The sequence below is a fragment of the Juglans microcarpa x Juglans regia genome, chromosome 6D, assembly GCF_004785595.1.
Source record: "Juglans microcarpa x Juglans regia isolate MS1-56 chromosome 6D, Jm3101_v1.0, whole genome shotgun sequence".
Taxonomy (NCBI): domain Eukaryota; kingdom Viridiplantae; phylum Streptophyta; class Magnoliopsida; order Fagales; family Juglandaceae; genus Juglans; species Juglans microcarpa x Juglans regia.
The window spans coordinates 449,624-470,292 of record NC_054604.1 but is presented as its reverse complement, the minus strand read 5'-3'; the positions used below and the strand labels follow the sequence as shown (position 1 = coordinate 470,292).

The 20,669-nt window shown below is 36.5% G+C and overlaps 3 protein-coding genes across 6 annotated transcripts; 2 read left to right on the top strand and 1 right to left on the bottom strand.

The window, feature by feature from the left end:
• Positions 1-3,516: 3,516 nt before the first annotated feature.
• On the bottom strand, positions 3,517-4,289 carry LOC121234496. The gene is made up of 3 exons (XM_041130442.1): positions 4,044-4,289; positions 3,696-3,927; positions 3,517-3,581 (listed from the first exon to the last, which is right to left on the bottom strand). Exons 1-3 carry the CDS (start codon positions 4,287-4,289, stop codon positions 3,517-3,519), a joined length of 543 nt encoding a protein of 180 aa, XP_040986376.1.
• Positions 4,290-11,605: 7,316 nt separating this feature from the next.
• Positions 11,606-18,099, top strand: LOC121235251. 4 transcript variants are annotated; one of them, XM_041131579.1, is made up of 6 exons: positions 11,606-11,686; positions 12,911-14,647; positions 14,776-15,027; positions 15,423-15,503; positions 17,053-17,688; positions 17,791-18,099. In XM_041131579.1, exons 2-6 carry the CDS (start codon positions 13,373-13,375, stop codon positions 17,845-17,847), a joined length of 2,301 nt encoding a protein of 766 aa, XP_040987513.1. In that variant the 5' UTR covers positions 11,606-11,686; positions 12,911-13,372; the 3' UTR covers positions 17,848-18,099. The 4 variants fall into 4 exon arrangements, with proteins under 4 accessions (XP_040987513.1, XP_040987514.1, XP_040987512.1 ...); XM_041131578.1 differs by lacking the exon at positions 11,606-11,686 and adding an exon at positions 11,737-12,033; XM_041131576.1 differs by lacking the exon at positions 11,606-11,686 and adding an exon at positions 11,737-12,054.
• Positions 18,100-19,147: 1,048 nt separating this feature from the next.
• LOC121233961 (CASP-like protein 1F1) lies at positions 19,148-20,346 on the top strand. Its single transcript, XM_041129745.1, has 4 exons — positions 19,148-19,240; positions 19,427-19,635; positions 19,727-19,850; positions 19,947-20,346. The coding sequence occupies exons 2-4, from the start codon at positions 19,436-19,438 to the stop codon at positions 20,172-20,174; spliced, it is 552 nt and encodes a 183-aa protein (XP_040985679.1). The 5' UTR covers positions 19,148-19,240; positions 19,427-19,435; the 3' UTR covers positions 20,175-20,346.
• The last annotated feature ends 323 nt before the right edge of the window (positions 20,347-20,669 follow it).

Genomic DNA, 20,669 nt, shown 5'->3' with positions numbered 1-20,669 from the left:
TTAATATGATTGGTTAAAAATTAGATTTTATTAAAAACAATATTAATTTAAATTTAGAATATGAAAACAATAACATTAGCACGCAGATTGGTACGTAAACTTGCTTGTATATAGTAAAACTCTTCTGTTAAACAATATTCGCCAATCCTTCTAGTGATATACTGATAATTGATGCAACAGAGTATTAGGACTTATTTCCAAACTTTGGATAAGACACAAAATTTTTATTTGATTTTATTTTATTTGATCTCATTTTACATTTAATTCTATTCTTAAACATAATTTAAATGTAAAATTTTCAAACTAATCATTACAACTTTTTCAAACTTTTAAATAAAAATAATAATTCTAATTTTTTCAAATCTCCAACAAAAATAATATTATAAAATTATATTATTATAAAATTTTAACTTTTTAATATTTTTTATTCAACTTTTTCTCTCTCCTTATCTAAAATCTAAAAATTATTCAACTCAAACTATATCGCTAATATTCACAAACGATCGGGCAGGTTTGGGGGTGAGACGATATGACAATTCTGAGATTTTTGTGAATAGTGTCAAGATGATATGAGTTGAAATTTTGAATTCTTTTAAAGAATTTTTGTGAGTCCCATTACATATGTATTTGGGAGTAAAATTGAGATGAGAATTTTCTCTTTTTGGAAGAAGAGAACTTGGTGGGTCCCATTGTCAGTGCATTTATGGCTTGTCCTCGGAAACCTTACATTTTCCTACTCCTGATTCGTCTCTTTCCCCAAAAATGAAATCAGTTCCTCTCTCATCTCATCTGTTTCCCCTCAAAACCTAGTTCCTCATTACTTTGCATGCCCTGCGTTTCAATATTTCTCCAACATAAGTGAGACTTGCGTTTCAAGATTTCTTCAAGAGTTGTGAGACTTGCATTTCAACACCCACCAAGCCTGCGATTCAAGACCCTCCCTCTCCAGCTATATCGAAGGACTTGTGCACGAGCTTCGTCTTCCCTTTCTCAATTTTTATCTTTCTGGCACAACTACAAAGTCGACAACTAGGTAAGTTCCTATATTTCTTAAAATTCTAAAACGAAATCCAAGCCCTCGAGATTAGGGTTTCCTTCATGGGTTTCGCATCTCCATTTTGAGTAATGATTTGGTTTGATTTACAGTGACAATGATTAGGATCTCAGTTTGTGTTGAAAGATTTTAAGATGCTGTTGTTGTACATATTTTGTTTCACGACTTCATACTTTTAGTAATTTGTACTTTGTGTGTTTCGAAGCACAACGATCCGAAGGCCAAGAATGCATTCCGTTCAGTTTCCTAAACCATTACTATATTGGAGTCTGTAATTCAGTTTAGTTGCATTACTATGTTTGTTTCCATTACTGACCATGTTGCTAAAATTACTCTGCTACTATCTAAGACCTTAACTATATATATTTTATCCCAAACCATTTCTATATCTCGATTTTTGTAATTCATTTTAGTTTCATTACTGTGTTTGTTTCAATAACTAACCATGTCAATTAGATGCTTTTACAAGTTACTCTTTTTCATTTTGTAACCATGTTGTTTGGTTGGGAAAGGGGGCAAGGAGGTTTATCATAGTAACTAGATTGTAGTAGCAACTGATGATATAAACAATTGAACTAATCTGTCGAAACAACTAAAGGGGTCAAGGGTGGAACTGCTGCAACTTTTGTTATTCATGTGATATTATTATAGTTTGGAATGTATATGTTGATATTATAATCTTCTGAAGTCCAGTCACTCAAACCAATATATATATTTTCTGATAATGCATTTCCCTTCATAACATTACCTGAATAAACCCTCTGTGGGCAGTGCACATGCCAATGCTTCCATATAGCTATCTGCCTTTATTCTCTTCAGAAGGAATATGAGAATCTTTACCCAAGCAGTTTGTTGACTTTGTAGTTTTTACTTTCTGTGCAAGAATTATGGCAACTAATAGCGGTGTGTCCATAAATTACCCTCATCCTATGAGGGCAAAAGATGAGCTGGTATTGGGACGAATACCTCTATATTATTGTGGCATTCCCTCCAAACTACAGACGTCGGCCAAGCCCAACAATTTTGGGACGCCTTTTTTTAATTGTCGATATTATAAGGGTCAAATCCAGTGTGGTTTTTTCTAATGGGTTGATCTTGCAATGTCACTACCAGTTTGTTATGAGCGGACGTTACAATTAGCAAAATGAAGAAATGAAAGGATAGGGCAGAACATGCAAAAATAGAAGGCGCCAAATTTCAATCAATGAAGATGAAGTACAAATGTTCCTTGATCTCATCTTGGGTTTTATTTATTACTTTATTATGTAGTGTTAAAATTGTTAACCCTAATGATAATGTAAATAATTTAATGCTACCCTAAATGATTTACATGAAATAATTTATTTAAGGTAAAATGAACGGTTGTTACCAGAAGACACAATGACATGTTGTTAAGTGCACCTGGGTTGTGAACTGTTGTATTTATTACACTATTCTATGATCTGCTACTATCTAATATGCTTGACCTTCATCTATGATCTGTACTTGTGGCCTTTCAAGTGGAACTAATGCCATCTTGATCTTATGGCATTTTTACTAATTTTATGTAGAAAAATATAAAAACACATTATAAAAAAAAAAAAGAATACAAACAGAAATCCTAACAAAGAAATAAAAAGACAAGTACAGATCTCTGATTTGGACATATTGTCATTTTCCTTTAATAAAATGTTATTAAACTTTGGTAGGCACTTTTTTTTGGTTAACAACTACATGATTTTCTAATTTCATTTCTTCCTAACGGCATTACTCTATGAGTAACTAAATGACTCGGGATAACCTTTTTTGTCATCATTGACAATTTAAAGTTGACAGTCATGTACGAGGTTGTGGGTTATTTTTCCCTGGTTGAAAAGTTCCTTTTAAATAATTTGTTCAATGCGTGTTCGTTGAGTAAAGACAATAATTTCGTGTATGGAATGAAAACTCATATAGAATGTCGATGTTTGTAGTACATATACCAAATTTAAAGCAATCCAAAACATGCATACGAAACAATATTAATTATTTAAATAATACAAAACCATAAAGTGTTTTTGAAAGCCACTACACGTTCATTCTCCAAACCTATCTTCCCACGTAGGAATCGCAATCTCATCTCTCTGTACTACCATAGCTCAGGCTAACTTATGGGACATGTCAACTACTTCAAAGGTCTTGCCCGCGTGGTCGTCCCCAACTAAATTTTCTTCACTAAACTAAAGTGCCAGTGCAGCCTGAATAAACTCATCATTCGGCGTTACTGTTTTCATAAGATTGTGCAGTGTACAACATGCGGTAACGAGCATCCCTTGTCTCGTAGGCCGATATTGAGGCATCACATTCAATATTTGAAATCGATTTTTCAATAATGCGAACGTAAGTTCAATAATGTTGCGTAACGATGAATGGCGGAAGTTGAAATAATCTTTATAGCCTCGGAATTGACGACCGCTATAACGATCAGATCGATAATACATCTCTCATGAATAGGGAGGCATAAACTTCTCAATGCATGGAAATGCGGAATTGACAAGATAATAATAACCTACACAACTGAAAAATTACATGACACAACTGAAATTAATTACTTGTGCAAAATATTATTTAATTACCAAATTAAAATGAATATGTCATATCAAATAAAAAGTACAAAATTTACCTTGTGGTGGCAATGAAAATTGATTCTGACGTCGCTTCAAGGCATCCAAGAATATTCTTGCATCATGGCTTGTTCCCTCCCAACTAGTATATACATACGTGAACTTCATATCGAAGTCACATAAGCACAACACATTTTGAGCGATTCGACCACGATGATTTCTATATGCGTTACTCAATCTAGATGGTGCAGCAACGTCAATCATGGTGTCGTCCATCGCACCAAGATATTTCTATAAAACCATTATCATATAACATATGTAAACTATATAAATATTTTGATGTCATGAAAAAAAAAGCATACACAGCAACTTTAAAAACCATAGGGCAGATATAGGAAAGTTCATACCTCAAACCATGGATAATTGTGGAGGTTCCCCGCAATGTAAGGATGGACCCCATCTGTGTTTGTGCGCCTAATCACAGTCCTCCCAAGCTGATGTAGCACCAGCATCACCGTTTTCACATGGCGGTTAATTCTCCCGCTTGAATGTTGGAACCGGTCCCCAATGATGCGTGGACCTTGTGCATGGCCAAGAAGAAGACAAAACATGCCTAATGATTCCTCAACAGACACCCTCTCCATAGGGTCCATAATTAATGACCCTCGTAAGAGGTCACAAACATAACGAAAGGCCGGCACTTCCATTTGAAACATTGTTTTGCTAGTCCTGGGGTTCTCATTCAAGACTACTTGAATATATTGATCCCCCCGTAGGCCAATATTGTGTACGGGCGTTCGAACTTGACCTCCAGACAATTGTGATGCCATCCACATCATGTAGACGATGTTCACCTCCTAGGTTGCAGCTTCATCTTCACTCGAATGAGATGAGCGGATAGGGTCATCTGCCACGCACATCTGAGACCTACTTGAGCATGTACCCTCCATCTCACCGTTTGTTTCCATTGATGGGGCTTCTTCCGAACTACTCTCATTGTCCATTATGAATAACGGAATGCTTGTGCATACAAAAATATAGAAAAATTAGTAGATTACTTTTCAATATTAGAGATTCATGCTTACTTAAATATGGAGGTGGGAACATTTTGGAATAAACCCAAATGCATAATCACAATAATTTTATAAATTTCCTAATCAGCATAATCATAATATTTACGTAAAATCAAGAAATGCATAAGGTGAATAATATCACAAATTCAACAAACAAATTAGAAGTACAATGCATGTTAACAGACATGACAAGCTCAAATACAAAGCATCTCGAATATAAGTGGCTGTAGAAACATCCCGAAAATAAGTAGTTGTTCATGAAATGAAAAAACAACAAACAATTTTATAAAAGACATGCATAAAAGCTGAGAGAATGGCTATCTCTAATGTGATAACCATTCAATCCAAACAAACCGGCGGACCATTCCCATAAAAAAACTCATCCCCTTCGTGACCGATCAGTGCAAACTTCAAGCCCACTGACGTCTGCGAGTATCCGAGATCAACACAAACGACCTCTGCACTTTTGTGCTCAATAATCGGTCAAAGGCTTTGTTAAATTGCTCAGGCAGTAAGGGAGGTTGTACTTCTTCAAGCAGCTTCATACAATGCATTTGGAGATCAAACGCTCCAAATGACTCCATGCTAGTGTCCCCTTTACTACGCTTCCTCAACCTGTTGTACTTCATCGATTCCATCGCTGCCTTCTCTCTAGCTTTGGCACCACATCTGATAGCATCAATGGTCTCGCTCATTTGCATTTGAATGGCTGGGTCTTGGATGGGCCCTCCCCTTTGTCGTCTATGAGATCCGCTGGCATAGAAGGCGGAGGAGGGTCTCGGTGGCACCTGGGGATCGCCCAAGGGGCCCGCATCATGATCAGTAACTGGTCGGCCATGATTTTTTATCTCCTCATCAAGCAAGCGCTTATCGTCATTGTCTGGGACCGGATTTGTTGAAGCCCGATGCATTGTACTAGTCGCAACTGAACAACCAAATATTGCGCAAAGTTTTTCATACTTTGGGCATCCCATCGTCTTGAAATGCTTCCATGATGGTCTCACCTAATGGTAGAAGAGAGTGATTAGAATTAGCATCATGGAATGTTGATCTCTTCTCTAGTACTAATAGATTTTAAAAACGACTTAAATAGATTGTAGTACCCGAAGGGCATTCGCCCAGTGTTCCTCACTAGCAACTGGTGTCTTGCTCTTTGGGTCCCACCCCAAACCAATTTGCTTCATAAGATCGGTAAATTCCCGTTGTCTTCGTTTGAGACGAGCAAGTTTGCTTTGATCAAAATTAATATTTTTTGGCCCAACGACAGACAACTTTTCAGCAATCCTTACATGATCACCGTTTGTGATCCTCCCTCCTCTCAATCTATCCATCAAGATGTCTTCATACAAAATCTCTATCAACAAATCCTTGAACGCATCTGCCCATAAGCTTCCATCCCGGGTCGAATCGATGGTATCATTGTCCATATGGTTCTAATATATGCTCAAATAAAACCAATGATTGCACATGCAGTGAGATGATATACCAATTGTGAGTAATATGAAATCTAGAATGAAGTAGATAAAAAGGTTAGACGGAACAAGGTAAAAAGTTGAAAACCAATAAATTTAAAAATCAACTAACTACATTCATACCTTTCGAGATGATAACCTGGATGTTGAGCGTAAGTAGTAACGCTACAACAAAAAATGGTATAAGTTAGGCCTCCAGCAAAGCAAAAAAAGGGACAAATTTTGTGGCTTCCAAGAGTGTGGATGATATAGAATTTAGGGTGAAACAAAAGAGTTTTAGACTATAAATATAACAAAGGATTGGTTACTTTCATTTCCTTAACAAAGCATACTATGGTTGGAAAGACTTCAACATACCAAATAGATAGGTCTGTGTGGGTCTCGGGATATAACTTTAATTTTTCACAAGTTTATAAGTTTATAAACTCAAGTTTAGAAAATGTCTTGTCTTCTATGAAGATATACAAATGTTTGATGTTTGTATATAATAAAAATGTATAATATAAAAAATCCCAAACGTCCATTTGTTGACAAAGGTTTATGGAAGAGGTGAATCTAATTAAGTAATGATTCAGTTTAGGTCAATGAATTCAACACTTCGGGGCACATACCATAAACCTCTTAAGTAGTTAGGTGAGATGAGACTCCATTATGCATAGAAATAGAGATAATGTATGACAAAGGTAGTTTTATCAATATTTTTATTTGCTTTTGAAAATATTCAGGGGTTTTAGATTGTTTTCAGTTTGTATGAGAAAAATATCTTTTGAGTCGAAAATTGTCTCTGAGTTTAGAGACATGGCCATAATGTAGTATATAGACATGCAAATATTTGAGTCTAACCAGTATTAATAGGAAAATGGCCATGGAGAGAGTTGAATAGACAAGCAGATAAGAATGAAAAGTCTGTATAAAGTGGATGTAGTTTGTACTAATATTGGTGGGGTTTTCAAAGGCCTTAAGGCAAGGGAGCAGATTGGTGATTTGAAGTGCAAGTTGGGAACTACAAGTGAGTTGAGGTGGAAGATAAACATTCTGGGTTATGAGTTGGTGCCTATATCACCTGAGATCTGTTGTTTTTGTGATGAATAATAATCGAGAAGGAATGTGATATTTGCTTAAAGGTCCAATTTGGCAAGACCAAGTTTGCCTTCTACTTTGCATTACAGATTGTTTAGGGATGGCCGAGTAATGCATGTCCCAAGGTTTATTCCTAGAACAGATTGCAGCACATAAGCATAGCACATTTCAAGGCCTCAAAACATCCTATTTGAAATTCCTCAAACTCAGGTCCTCTCTACCAAGCCTTGATCATTGACAATACAGACCTTAACAATACAAAAACTAGCAATCTGCATTTCATGAATATAACCTATTGAAATGAAGCCTAATCATGTGAGCCCTAGACAAATACACCAACATCTGTAAACTACCAACTCCAACGTCTGAAAATTTTTCCAGACACAACACGGATTGACAATAATATTGTATATTTATCTTAGCTTGCAAGAACTTGTCATCCAGTTAAAGGAATTTGAAATATGATGCAAATATACCTGGTAGGAGTGTGTCTTAGGACTCATGGTGGTCGAGTTATGGACGGCCAGACATCTATTGCGACATTTGAGGATGGCGTTACGAGACTTGCACCGGTTCATTGGGGTGCATTCTGTTGGAGTGCAAACTGTGACTTTATACACCATTTTAAGTGGGCAATGAGACAGCTAAAGTCAACAACGACAGTGCGTTATTACAATTTCAAACCACGTGAGCCCACGGATCTCTGTTGAGGTCACCTCTCTTCGTGGTAAGGATGCAGAACAAAGGCTATGGTTTAGGGCCAGAGATTCGGCTGGGTAGGGGTACACATTACACTGCCAATGCACAGGTTAGGGCAAGAGATTCTCCTTGCAGGATGATTTGAGGTTGGAAAGGGTTGGAGCACAGTGCCTGTAAGGGAAAGGGAACACAAACGACGTCAATACAGAGGTTGCAGAGATGCGATTCGGAGGTAAGAGGAGCTGATTTTCACAATCAGGGCACGAAGGAGAAATCGGTTTAAGGGTTTGGGTCGCCACTTGAATCGATGAGATTTTGCTACTACGTGATACATGAACTCATCAATGGATTCATATGTAGTTCATGGGTCGACACATCAATGAATGAGAGTTTCATTATAGATAGAAGGAGGTCGTTGAAAGAGGGAAGAAAGAAGTAATGGTTAGGAAAAAGTACAACCAGAGTAGGGACAACAGCTACTAGCTGTCTGTATATTGTCATGTCTATGAACAATAAAATAAAAATTGAGACACAGATATCTTGGTTGTGTTTTTGCCCAAATGTGCGTTTGGATATTTGATCTCATCTCAAACTTGAAACAGGATAAAAATCTTGGGTTGCGTCCTAGCCCCCAAACCAGACATTATTCACAAAATTTTCATCTCATCTTACTCTTTAGTGGTCATATGTGCGTTTGCTTCAACTGTTCTTTCAGCAACTACAAGCATTCATATGTTTGGTTTACTCAAAAAAATAAAAAATTCAAGAATTATTATTATTATTTTATTTCAACAAGTAAAAAAAAAAAAAACTAGCAAATTAAAATTCCGTGACCAGCATAAAAGTTGGTTAAAATATAAAGTGTTCATTAAAAAAGATAACAAGCTTATGAAATAGTTAAACGGAAAAAAAAAAACATGGTAATACACCTCTAAATTAGGAGTGTGTGGCAGGTCTTTGCCCCTCGCGCCCTAGTGTCTAGCCCTCTCCTGGGGAGGATGGGGTCCCTCGTCTGTCAGGTGCATGTATGCAAGCGGATTACTGCACGCTGTGAAAAGGTAGGGATGGAACCTAGGCTAAGCTCAAGCCTGCTAGGAATTTTCCCATTCGACTTGCATATATATAATTGGATTTATATTGAAACGTTGGGTATCTACAAAATGACATCGTTTTGTTATAGATTTATATATATATATATATATATATTTATATCAAGATAAATCATAATAACATTTATATTAAAACCAAAACAAAACAAAATCTTAACTATAAATACCACTTCTCTCTCCTCTCAAATCTCTACTTCCCAGCCAGTCCTCCTCCCTCCCTTTCAGGCTTTCACGCCTCAGTGCCAAACTGCCAGTGGCCACAATCCTCTATTCTCTCTTATTTCTATTCTTCTCCCTCTTCCATTCTTCTTCTCCTCCTCCTCTAAGCCAGTAGAAAAATTCTCTCTGTTGTCATGGGTCACGACTGGCGTTAGAGACCCACAACTGCGAGTTCTAGCTTTTGTATAGCTCTCCATTGTCGTTACAGATCCATAGCTGGCAACTGCGACCGTGGGTGACGTCATGACGGGTTTGTGAGTTTAATTAATGACCCTATAGCAGCAGCCATGGGCCATACAAATCTACCCACAATCTCTGAAGATTTGTTCACAAAATTGTATGGCCCATGACTATAGTTGTGGCTCGTGGGTTTGACCATATTTGAAGATTTGTGCAATTCGCCGATTAAGACTTGGTTTTGTTTATTTCTTTCCTTTGATCTGTAATTTTGTAAGTTTGTTTTTGTTGGATTTGTGAATTTTTTTATCTGTAAGTTTAGTTTGGTTTTAGTTTGGATTTGTATGATATGTAAGTTTGTAACTTTGCTTTGTACAAATTTGTTGATATTTTTTGTAAAAAAATGTAGTGTTAAGGACGTGTTTCATATGCTTGGGCTAAGTTCATGCGATCACAAAGATAAAGATGAGCTCGATGGTAGTCCGGGGAACCTCTAATGCCAAAGTTAATAGTTCACCTAAGAGAATTGTTGGAGAATAATAGGGTTCAGAGAGATTCATTCGTACATGTATCATGGCCTTTATACGAGCTTTTGGGAGGACATTCTCCTACCTTGTGTTAGGGTTTTGTGTCACGCCTACAATTGCCCCAGCCATAGTCTTTAATGAGGCGTGGCGTCTGAAGTGACGCCATTAATGCAGCGTGGCTTCTCGAGTGGTGTCTTGACAATTGGTAATTATTGTGGTCATTTCTTGTCCCCATCGTCAAATAATAGAGGGTTGCCCATGCTTTCCATTCACTTGCCAGCATGGATCATTCAATGCTGATCATCATAGGTTGGACAACTAGAGGGCCAATCCGTTCCCAACATCTGGACAGGAGCACCTGCTCGAGAAGTGGGGCCATGGCCAGATGGCTGGGGTGGCCCCTTGAGGCGTGGATAACACCCCTACTCCAAATTGTCACACAATTTTCAAATTGCATCATAAAATGGTCTGTCAAAGAATCAAAGACATTACAAGCGACAACTACATACAAACAATATGATTAGGGGTGTAAATTTTAATCGGGAAACAGAATCGGACCGGCCTGAACCAGTGGAACTGGTTCGGTTTTGGACCGGTCCTGGTCCAGAACTGGTTTCCTTAATTTCGAAATTGGTTGGTACCGTTCCGATTTCGGTTCTATACTTTTTAGGACCGGATCGGACTGATTCACTATATTATATATTTTAAATTAATTTTTTAATATTATATATAGATTTTTTAATATTATATATAATATTTTTAATATTATATAAAATTTTTATATGTAATATATAATAGTATAAATTATAATTATATATAACATAATGTTATTATAATTTAATAAATTTATAATATAAAATCTTAATCTTAAACATGAAATTTTATTTGATCATATACTTTAAACATAAAATATATATATTAATAACATTTTATATCAATTTTTTTATAGCAGATTTTTTTTTTTACATAATAGATTTTTTTTATAAAGCAGATTTTTATAAATAGTAACAGACTTTTAATAAAACATATATTTTCAAAACAATTGTTTTTTCTTATAAACATATTTTTTTATGACAAATTTACATTTTATTAAATTTCTGTTCAGAATCTTGGTTACACCAAATCAAGAGGAGAAAATAATTTCTATATGGCAAGTTTATGAAATCAGCACGATTGGCTTATAGTAATCGACAGACTTCTCATTGTCTTTGATAGAGAAGAGAACAAATAGATGGAGAATATTCTATTTAATCAGATGATGAAATTCTTATATTTATAGTTACTATTTAAATGACTTGCCTTTTTACAATATAAACTTTAAAAAACAAGGAAAAACAAAGAGCATGAGTCCTGTAGGCCGTTTAAATTGGTATTAAAATTTTAAAATAGTGAGAAATTTTTGATCCACTCTCCCCCCCCCCCCCCCCCCCCCCCCCCCCCCCCCCTTTTTTTTTTTTAATCACTTTTTGTTTATTGGCAATCATAGCCATGCACTATGCTACAAAAACAGTCTCTTGACATGAAACCCGATAAAGGAAAGTACCGCGGGGTACATATTGATCGATCCTTCGGACGAAACTGAGGGGCAAGCAATGGCCCCAGAAATTGAAGGAAAAAAAAGAGAGAAAGAGAGCCGCAATGTGGAACTACAAATAGGAAACATGTCACTGGTCAGATGTGGTTTCCACTGTGAGGTACAAGCGCACCAGCCACAGAATTCTGGCTAAAGTAATCATGAATTCATGACCCACCATTTGTTTTCTATTTGTTTACTCTGTTTTTTCTTTTCAAATTTGGGAGGCTTGAAAAGAAATCATCTATCACCTTTTCAATCTTTCTTTGGTAGTTCTTATCAAGGCCCCAAAACCGAACACTCGGACATACATTACTCGTCAACTCACAGTTTTAGACTCTGAAAAGAGAGATGGAGATACGAGGAACAACAAATACAACAAAAGAGATCCAAAGGAGAAAGCGAAAGAAGAAACCTTTAGAATAACAAAGAGAGAAACTTGGGTTTTTAATCTTGTGTTATATGTATGTATGATCGCAATCTTCGTTGGTGCGTCTTCTTTTCAGATTTTACAGTCCTCCTCCCCTTTGGGTTTGTGTTTGTTATTGCATCTTTATATGACTGTGAAATCTGAGGAACAGGTTTGATGTCTTGTACCAAGTAGCAATTTTGTGTATTTGATGTTTGCAATCTGTTTGGGAAGTAGTGCAACGGTTGTTATCCTTCTTCTTGTTCTGGTTTAAGATAATGAAAAACTTGACAAAAAATGAATAGTTTTGATGAGCTTTTTTTTTTTTTAATTTATTTTTTATTTTTTTATTATTATTTTTTATTTTTTATAAGTAAAAGTTTTGATGAGCTTATTTAACTGGGGGTTGTTAGTTTAATCTTCTAGGCAATGATGAAACAACCAAGTTTGGAAAAAGATTTTTCTTTTCTTTTCTTACAGTTTCTAACCACCAAAAGCTTCCATAACGAAATTCCAGCAGGAGATGGTTGGATAACTGTTTTTTCCCCGTCAAGGAGATGGGGGGCTCTTTGATTTTATGCTTCGATTTCAATTTTGATTACATTGTTTTTAAACATCATTATGTTGAGAGCATTTAAGAATTTTGTTATTGGTTTAAAGATACTAGACGGGTGTGGCATAGCATGAACCAATACCGATGAAATTTGATTATTACTATTATTAGCAGTTGTATGATGAATTGTTACTTCTAAGGATTATTACCCTTTAGCTTTACATTATAGGATGAACATTCTATTTATAGTTTGTATATCCTTCTTTAAATGTTTTTTAATTAAAAAGTGATAATGAAGATTGCAGATGTATTTCTCATGCTCCCTGTGTTTTATCTATCAATAAAAACTTATGGAGTTCATTTTCTTTTGAATGTTATTCCAGGACAGTGCATTGATGTTTGGAAAACCATGAATGGCACTTTGCTCTTTTTCTTCCGCACATGACTAACATGTTCTTTTCAGATTCTTTTGTTTTTACCAAGTTTAGTTGATGATGATTTTCGGTTTCTGGTCTACACAAGCTGTTGAAGTACCACAGTTGAAATTGGGTGCATTTGGTAAATACACTTGGTAGTCTCCCTTCTAGAGATATATGGATATGAAAACTTATTAGACAAACTTGCATCTTCTATTCATGGGATTAGGGCTGTGAAGTTTTAATTTTCTTTATTGGCAAACATAGATTGGGACTTTATTTTAATCGTTCATTGGGAGTTTAAGGTGGAGTTGGATTCTTATGCATGGATGAAATTAGAATGAGGGAATAACTCATATATTAGTAGGTGGAACAACTGTAAAAGAAGACCATCTTTAATATTCTGGAGAACATTTACTCAACCGTGGAATGGGCTTTCCTCAGATATCCTGTGGCAGTGTTGCCGAGGAAGTAGCAGCATCGCTGAGCGCATTAGTGCAAAATCCTCCAAGAATGATTAGCTTGAGAAGTTGTGACATGAGTGCAATGCATGGAGGAAATATGGGCAACCGAATGCAAGTGGATATTCCAGGTGCTTCTTTTGGAGAGTTCCAAAGGAGAACCATTCCACAGTTTCTAAAGGAATCAGATTGCACAAATATGCATAATGATGATAGATCCAGCATGAGTAAGTTGAAGATTAATTCTATTGAACAAAATAGTTGGTTGTCTAGTATTAATGGACGAAACATTCAGACACTTGTCCCAAGGATTGTTGGTTTTGAATCAAGGACTTTAAATTCTTCTGATAATGTGTTTGATGGAAATAAATATTCTTCTACTGTGGTTAGTATCAAAGATTATCCAAATGAGGCTACTGGGTTGGTAGTTAGGAAGCGTTTAATGTCAACTTTGGATGGAATGTTTTGCCTTGATCAATGTAATGGTGATTCTCCAGACATTAATAGTGGTGCTTATCAGAGTAATTTCACAAGTGGCGATGATCCTGATAATGTTTATATGTTACAAGAACATAAGAGGCCTCATAAAGGTGAGTCTAATTTTATCAATACTCCAATCTGGTCTTTGTCATGTTTCCCACAATTGAAGAATTCATCGGATGATAATTGTGGGGGAGGGTCCATATTTCTTGCTGATGGCCCGTCGCAAGAAAACCGGGAGCAACAGTGTCAACACCATTTTCTGTCATCATCTGAACTTAATTACTTTGGAGAATCAACCAAGGTAAGGTCCAAAACAAGAGAAATAGCCATGCCTCCAACTCCTAAAAATGTATCACCTCCTCTATCTTTGTCTCCCCTTGGCCCAAAACTTCCTGAAATAGTGAAATCTTCAGGTGGATATAAGGACAATATGGCAGTGTTAAATCATGACAAAGAAACTTTGAAGGGCATGGAACAGTCACTTGATGGAACTAGACCAAACCATTTACCTTCCAAGAAAATCAATTTTAGGCTGCCGAGTAAATCATCAGAAGATATCGATAATTTGCAGAAAGAATTTAACTTGTTAATTCCTCGAAATACCAGTGGGATGAGATGGCGTAGGAATCTGGATTCTGACTTCACTTCCCATGTGAAATTGATTAGATCTCTGAGTAGACTGCCAATTAGAAGATCCTTGGTTGGTTCATTTGAGGAATCTTTGTTTTCTGGTCGGTTATTATCCAACAAATTTAGTCAGGTTGGCCTTTGTACATTCAGTCTTGTGATATAAGATCTTATTTCTGCATTTAGAATGATTCACTTGGGTTTAAAACAAGGCATTGCCTGTTTCTAATTTGGTCCCTGTTTTCAACTTATGATTTTCAGAGAATTGATGGTTTCCTTGCTATTATGAATGTCACTGGAGGGAAATGCTCACCAAAATCACTAAAACTTCCATTTGGGGTAACCAGCGTGGATGGAGATAATTGCCTATTGTATTATTCAACAATTGATCTCACTATGAATATTGCAGCAAACAAGTACAGAGGCATTCAGATGAAGAGGAACCTTAGCAATGATGAATCACAAGCAGACAAGAGTCGTCTGCGTATACCTATGAAAGGTCAGATACAACTTGTAAGTGGCTGTTTCATGAAATATTTTGATTATCAAATATTTCATGAAATCTTTCTCATCCCTTCATCATGTATGAATGGAGCAGCTTCTGACCTCGATGTAAAATTACCGCTAACATCAACTATCAGATAGAAATAGTATTTTTGAGAAAAAAAAAAAAAAAACAGTTGGTGCCAAATATTTTTGCTAACAAGACTTCTATTGCCAAGACGAGTGAACACGTAGCTCATATAAGACAATTGCCATTCCTGCTTGAAATTCAGGAAACTCAATGCCTTGAACAAACATAGTCAACTACGTAGTTGTATGTTAATGCACCGATTAGTTGATATATGATGGCAGTATAGCTCAAGAGAAGGTTTTCGCACACTGACAAGCAGGATTTCTTATGTCAGGTTCTCAGCAATCCAGAAAAGACACCTATCCATACCTTCTTTTGTAATTACGACTTGAGTGACATGCCAGCTGGTACCAAGGTGGTTTGCCTTAAAAAAGTCTGCAATCTTTTAATTTTTTTCTATCTGTGTGAGCAATTCTTTTGCATGGTTGATGATGCGATTTCTACTTTATTATTTTTTCATTATCTTTGCATGGTTTAAGACCAACAATATTGAAAAGTAGTTGTGTAGTGATGGTAACAATGATCTTATCAACAAATAAACAAGTACAGTTGATATAGTTGAGGCTCAATCAAACTATGGTTTAGAGTAGAATTTGTGGTGTCAACCTATAGGGATTATCGCTTTACTAATTTCTTCCCTATCATAATGGGAGAGATAATTTTCACGTCGTCAAAGAGTTAAACAATGGGTTTTTTGTGTTGATAAAGAGTTAAAGCAATGAAAATAGACGGCGAGTAATTGATCGAATTGATCGGGTCATATGAGAACAATATGAAAGTCTACCGGTATGTTAGGATGCCTCAACTGCATATCTCAACTTTTGACATACAAATGTATTTGACCTATCTCCTTCGTAAATGATTTCTCCATAATGGCTATGAACAATTGCTCTCATAGTGGCCAAATAAGGTTTAGCTAATCTTATTACTATAAAGTGCCACAACAAGCACAACCCTTGTTTTTAGTTGCCACCATAGGCTTGGAACCCTACACATCACAGTTTTAAATTTCGTACCGTACCGGCCGGTACGGCCGAAATTTTTCGTTTCGGCCGTCCGGCCGGTACAGGTACTATACCTGTTCCGTACCGGCAAAAATACCGGCCGTACCGGCCGGTACCGGTCATATCGGCCTAAATTTCGGCCTGTACCGGCCTATATTTCGGCCGGTACCGGCCGATATTTCGGCTTGTTTTTTTTTTTTTTTTTTTCGTTTTTTCAAACTACAAACTTATTTTTTAACCCTCAATTCAGACTAGACTATTTATAATTTATATATATATGTATTTGTATATAATTTATTTATATATAGACTATTATTTTAGAATATAATTTATATATATATTTATATATATAATTTATTTATAGATCGACTATCCCGAAATATTATCCCGAAACGCTACCCCGAAACGGTACCGGTACCGAAATATTTCGTTCCAGTGCCTTGACCGATACGGTGTCCGGTACGGTATTCAAAACATTGCTACACATACTGCAAGTTAAGCTGGAGGAAGGTGAGGATGCAAGTCATCATGCCCCTTGTGCCTTGGGTGACACAAGTGCTACAATGGCCCTCATCAGGCCTATATGAGATTCTAACAACGTCATGACATGCTGAGCCACTCAAGTCTGTTTGTGGTTCCAAACTCAACTGTGGCAAGTCTATAACCTACATTATATTATATGGTTAAAAATTGGGCCTGATCTTAACTTGCACGTTTCAAACTAAAGCGCATACTTTTGTGGTTGAAAGTCTGAAGTGCCATTTTAGACCAATATGCACCCCTAGAGTTGATTAGAAACTCTGACAGATATGATGTTTGATTTTTGTATACTACTATTTGTTTCTATAATATTTATTCTTAATGATGGATCATTTTTCTTCCATGTTCTTTGAATGAAAGACATTCCTGCGGCAAAAGATCACTCTGTCTCCTTCTACACCAACTTCTGTGTGTAGAAATGAAGGACCTAGAGATCCTAACTTGAAAACTGTTGCCAAGCCCTCTTTGATCCCAAACACTAGTCATACCATGCAGCTTAGTGATGGTGATGCTAACTCAAATGGGTTTGATGTTGTTCATTCAATAAGATCGATGAACCAGAGGATGACAATGATGGAAACTGGGGTTTCTAGTTATTGTGAGCATGTTGCTTCTGAAATGGAAAGCAAAGGAGAGGACTCAGAGGAGAGCAGAGTGGCCTTGCATTGTAGTGGGTTTGACAGTCATCCGTTTGAAAATACTGATAGGGAGGACTACTTTCCATCAAATAAAAGTCACGTAACTGAGAACAAGTCTGCACATGGCCCTCCAAAGATAAATGAGAATGCTTCTGCGGTTCTGCGTTATGCTCTTCACCTCCGCTTTTTATGCTCTTTACCTAAGAAATGTTCAAGGTCAATCCAGAAGTGCAAATCTGATTCCTTACATGAACAAGTAACCACAAATATGGATGTGGAAGGAGGGCGGCGCTTCTACTTGTATAATGATTTAAGGGTGGTCTTTCCACAACGCCATACGGATGCTGATGAGGGCAAGGTAAAACACACAAACACATATTCAATGAATGTATACGAATAAAGCTTGTTGAGTTTCACTTGTTGCATGTTCTTATGACAAGGTGTCGTTTCTGCATTGCAGTTACATGTGGAGTATCATTTTCCTTCAGATCCAAAATACTTCAACATCAACAACTAAAATGCTCAGTGCACTAGATAAGTACTTGTCTGTTGTCCTTGTACATCTTGATTTGGATAAGAAATGCTGGTATACTTTTTGTAATATAATTCAGGGATCTTATCCTTGGGGAAATTTCCCAATTCAATTTAATTTTATAAATGAATTTATTCAGGAATTAGTTGATGTTTCGAAAGAATGCAATGCTCGGAACTTTTAAGATTGTGAGATGATGATGATGAAGTTGAGAGCCATTATGTTCAAATCTATTTATATTTGGATGGCTGCTCATAAAAGTTCCCACTCTTCTTATGGATCTATGCTCATCTTTATCTCTAGTTGGGCATTTTCTCTTGTATGTTTATTGTGTATTCAGATTATACTCTCCGCTTTTTAACACAGTTTGATTGCTCACCTTTTTTTTAAAAAAATATTGTTTCAAAACTTGTAAAATGATGGATTTTTCTTGGAGTTTGAGTCTTCTAAATATGGAGAGCTCGCTTGCTTGCTTGCATGCATAAATGATAAATCCATACCATCAATGCATGAAGGAAAAGGATAAAAGAGTATAATTATAGAAGTAAATGTAGCAGTAGAAAAGATAAAAGGAGAAAAGAAGTTTTCCAAGTATATATATAGATGTGAGTTCCAAATAAAAGAAGGTACTTGTACGTATTAAAGAAAGAAAAGTGCCACCTCAAGCTTTGTAACTTCCACAACAGTGACATTCAATGTAGGTAAGGATTGGATTCTGCCTCCAAACTTGCCGTGTCCTCCTCATTTCACTTGCATCCTTTGCAACTTGCGTGAAGTTCCCTTCGAAAGCAACTATCTTTCATCTGAAAAATTTGAAGAAATCATGTACAATTTGCATACATTCGACCAAATTAGCTGAATGTTTTGAGATATTTGGGCTATCCAATTCTAGAAATAGTTTTGGCAAGAACACTATGACTACATATGATATGAGCGCTTCAAGTTCTGGCTTTACTTTTGGACGATAAAGCTATTAACAGACCAGATTTGGGGCATTAATTACACCCACAACAACAGCAAACTGTCCATAATCGAAGTGATTTGTTAATGTTCTTAAATGAGATTTGTCATATGAATGCATGAGGGACATCCGTTACTCTTTTCAGGTCAACTCCCCATTTACTCACTTCATTTATTGGCTTCCCTTTTCCTTTCAAGGGAAATCAAGAAATAATGAATCCAATCTGCCCAAATTTAAAGCATATTTTTTAAGAACTCATCATATGTCAAACCGTTTAATGCTGTATTTAATCCCTGATAATGCAACATGATCACCATTGTGCATATATATCCCAAGTCCGAGTGGCTCTGCTTCCACTCCAAACAACTTAGCAAAATGGGATTTTATTGAGAACCCCGTACTCTTTCTGCAAGTGAGGTAATCGCTCACATCATCATCGTGTCCTCGAAAGATTCCTACACTCTCTCTTCTATAAATACTCCTATTAACTTCACGCTCTTTCTCTCCATCCTTTCCCGTTTGCTTCATCACTCCTTTCCCTCCACATTTCTTCCCTGCTTCGTCTGTGGTTTCTTGTATCGTATTCTTTGTTTTCTTCGCAAGAATCACACAATGGATGGCTTTGAAGCCAAGTTTCCACAGAACCCAGCTCTCAAAACCCGAAAGATAGTGCTTGGAGGTCAAATTTGCTTGAGAATTTTGGCGATTGCGACTGCACTGGCTGCGACATGGGTGATGCTCACTAGCAAGCAATCGAAAGAGATTATCGGCATCACCTTTTATGCTCGATATAGCTATTCTTCTAATATGAAGTAAGACAAATATAATATTATAAAGAAAGAAAAAAGAGAAAAACGTTAGTTTTGGATGAGGTTGTTTATTTATTTAACCATGTATTTGCAGGTTTTTTGCTTTTGCAAATGCTGTTGCATGTGCCTTCTCTGTGCTGTCCTTGCTGTTTGTTTTATTTTTATGTCGTCCAGGCCTAAGTTCTGCAAACTACTTCTACTTGTTCTTACATGATTTGGTATGGCTGGTGACTGGTGTTGTTGTAAATGCATATAATTTCCATTCACAATTAATTAGAAGAATAATTGGAAATTTTGTTGATTGGTTTTGACAGTTTATGATGTCGTTGGTTCTTGCTGGATGTGCGGCTGCAACAGCAGAGGGATACATCGGACGGTATGGGAACGGCCATGCGGGTTGGTCTCCAATTTGTGATCACTTTGGCAAATTCTGCAACAAAATGACAAGTTCTGTGATACTTTCATACTTGTGTCTCTGTTTCTTACTCATGCTTACAATCCTCTCTGCTAGTAAGTCCAGACAGGTTCAGGTTTTTAATTAGAGAGTTTTAGCGTAGATGGATGATGTGCTATCCCAGGAAGAGGAGATGAAGAGAGAATGACAAAGAGGTGATGCAGGGTGGGATAGACGTATATGAATGAATCTGCTCTTGTATTAAAAACAAGCCCCTTTTAAAATCAATCAATCAATCAATCAACCAACTTCTTCCTTAATTTTTCTGATCTCCTTTTTATTTTCTGTTTGCATCATGTTTCTCTTATTGAGCAAAACAGAAAGATACAGATCTGATAGGTCTTGCAGTTTCAGATAACGAGTTCCTTAAAAGGAAATTAGGATGGATCTATGTGACAGCATACATTAATAATTATAAAAAATTGCAGTAAAAATCTTCATGGAAGTCTATTGAAAGTAGTCACAACACCATGCAATCATGGATGGCCATTGGCTTGCTTTTCGTGTGGCTTCCGGACCACAAGTTTAGCACAGAAGTGCACACTCACGTAACGTAACTAAACACAAGTTTAATTAAATGGTT

Coding starts and splice junctions, on each gene's coding strand:
- LOC121233961 (XM_041129745.1), top strand. CDS start 19,436: ATGGATGGCTTTGAAGCCAAGTTTCCACAGAACCCAGCTCTCAAAACC. Junction 19,636..19,726: donor AGCTATTCTTCTAATATGAA/GTAAGACAAATA, acceptor ATGTATTTGCAG/GTTTTTTGCTTTTGCAAATG. Junction 19,851..19,946: donor ACTTGTTCTTACATGATTTG/GTATGGCTGGTG, acceptor TGGTTTTGACAG/TTTATGATGTCGTTGGTTCT.
- LOC121234496 (XM_041130442.1), bottom strand. CDS start 4,289: ATGGACCCTATGGAGAGGGTGTCTGTTGAGGAATCATTAGGCATGTTT. Junction 3,928..4,043: donor ACAATTATCCATGGTTTGAG/GTATGAACTTTC, acceptor ATGGTTTTATAG/AAATATCTTGGTGCGATGGA. Junction 3,582..3,695: donor ATTTTCATTGCCACCACAAG/GTAAATTTTGTA, acceptor TCAGTTGTGTAG/GTTATTATTATCTTGTCAAT.
- LOC121235251 (XM_041131579.1), top strand. CDS start 13,373: ATGGGCTTTCCTCAGATATCCTGTGGCAGTGTTGCCGAGGAAGTAGCA. Junction 14,648..14,775: donor TATCCAACAAATTTAGTCAG/GTTGGCCTTTGT, acceptor TATGATTTTCAG/AGAATTGATGGTTTCCTTGC. Junction 17,689..17,790: donor CGGATGCTGATGAGGGCAAG/GTAAAACACACA, acceptor TCTGCATTGCAG/TTACATGTGGAGTATCATTT.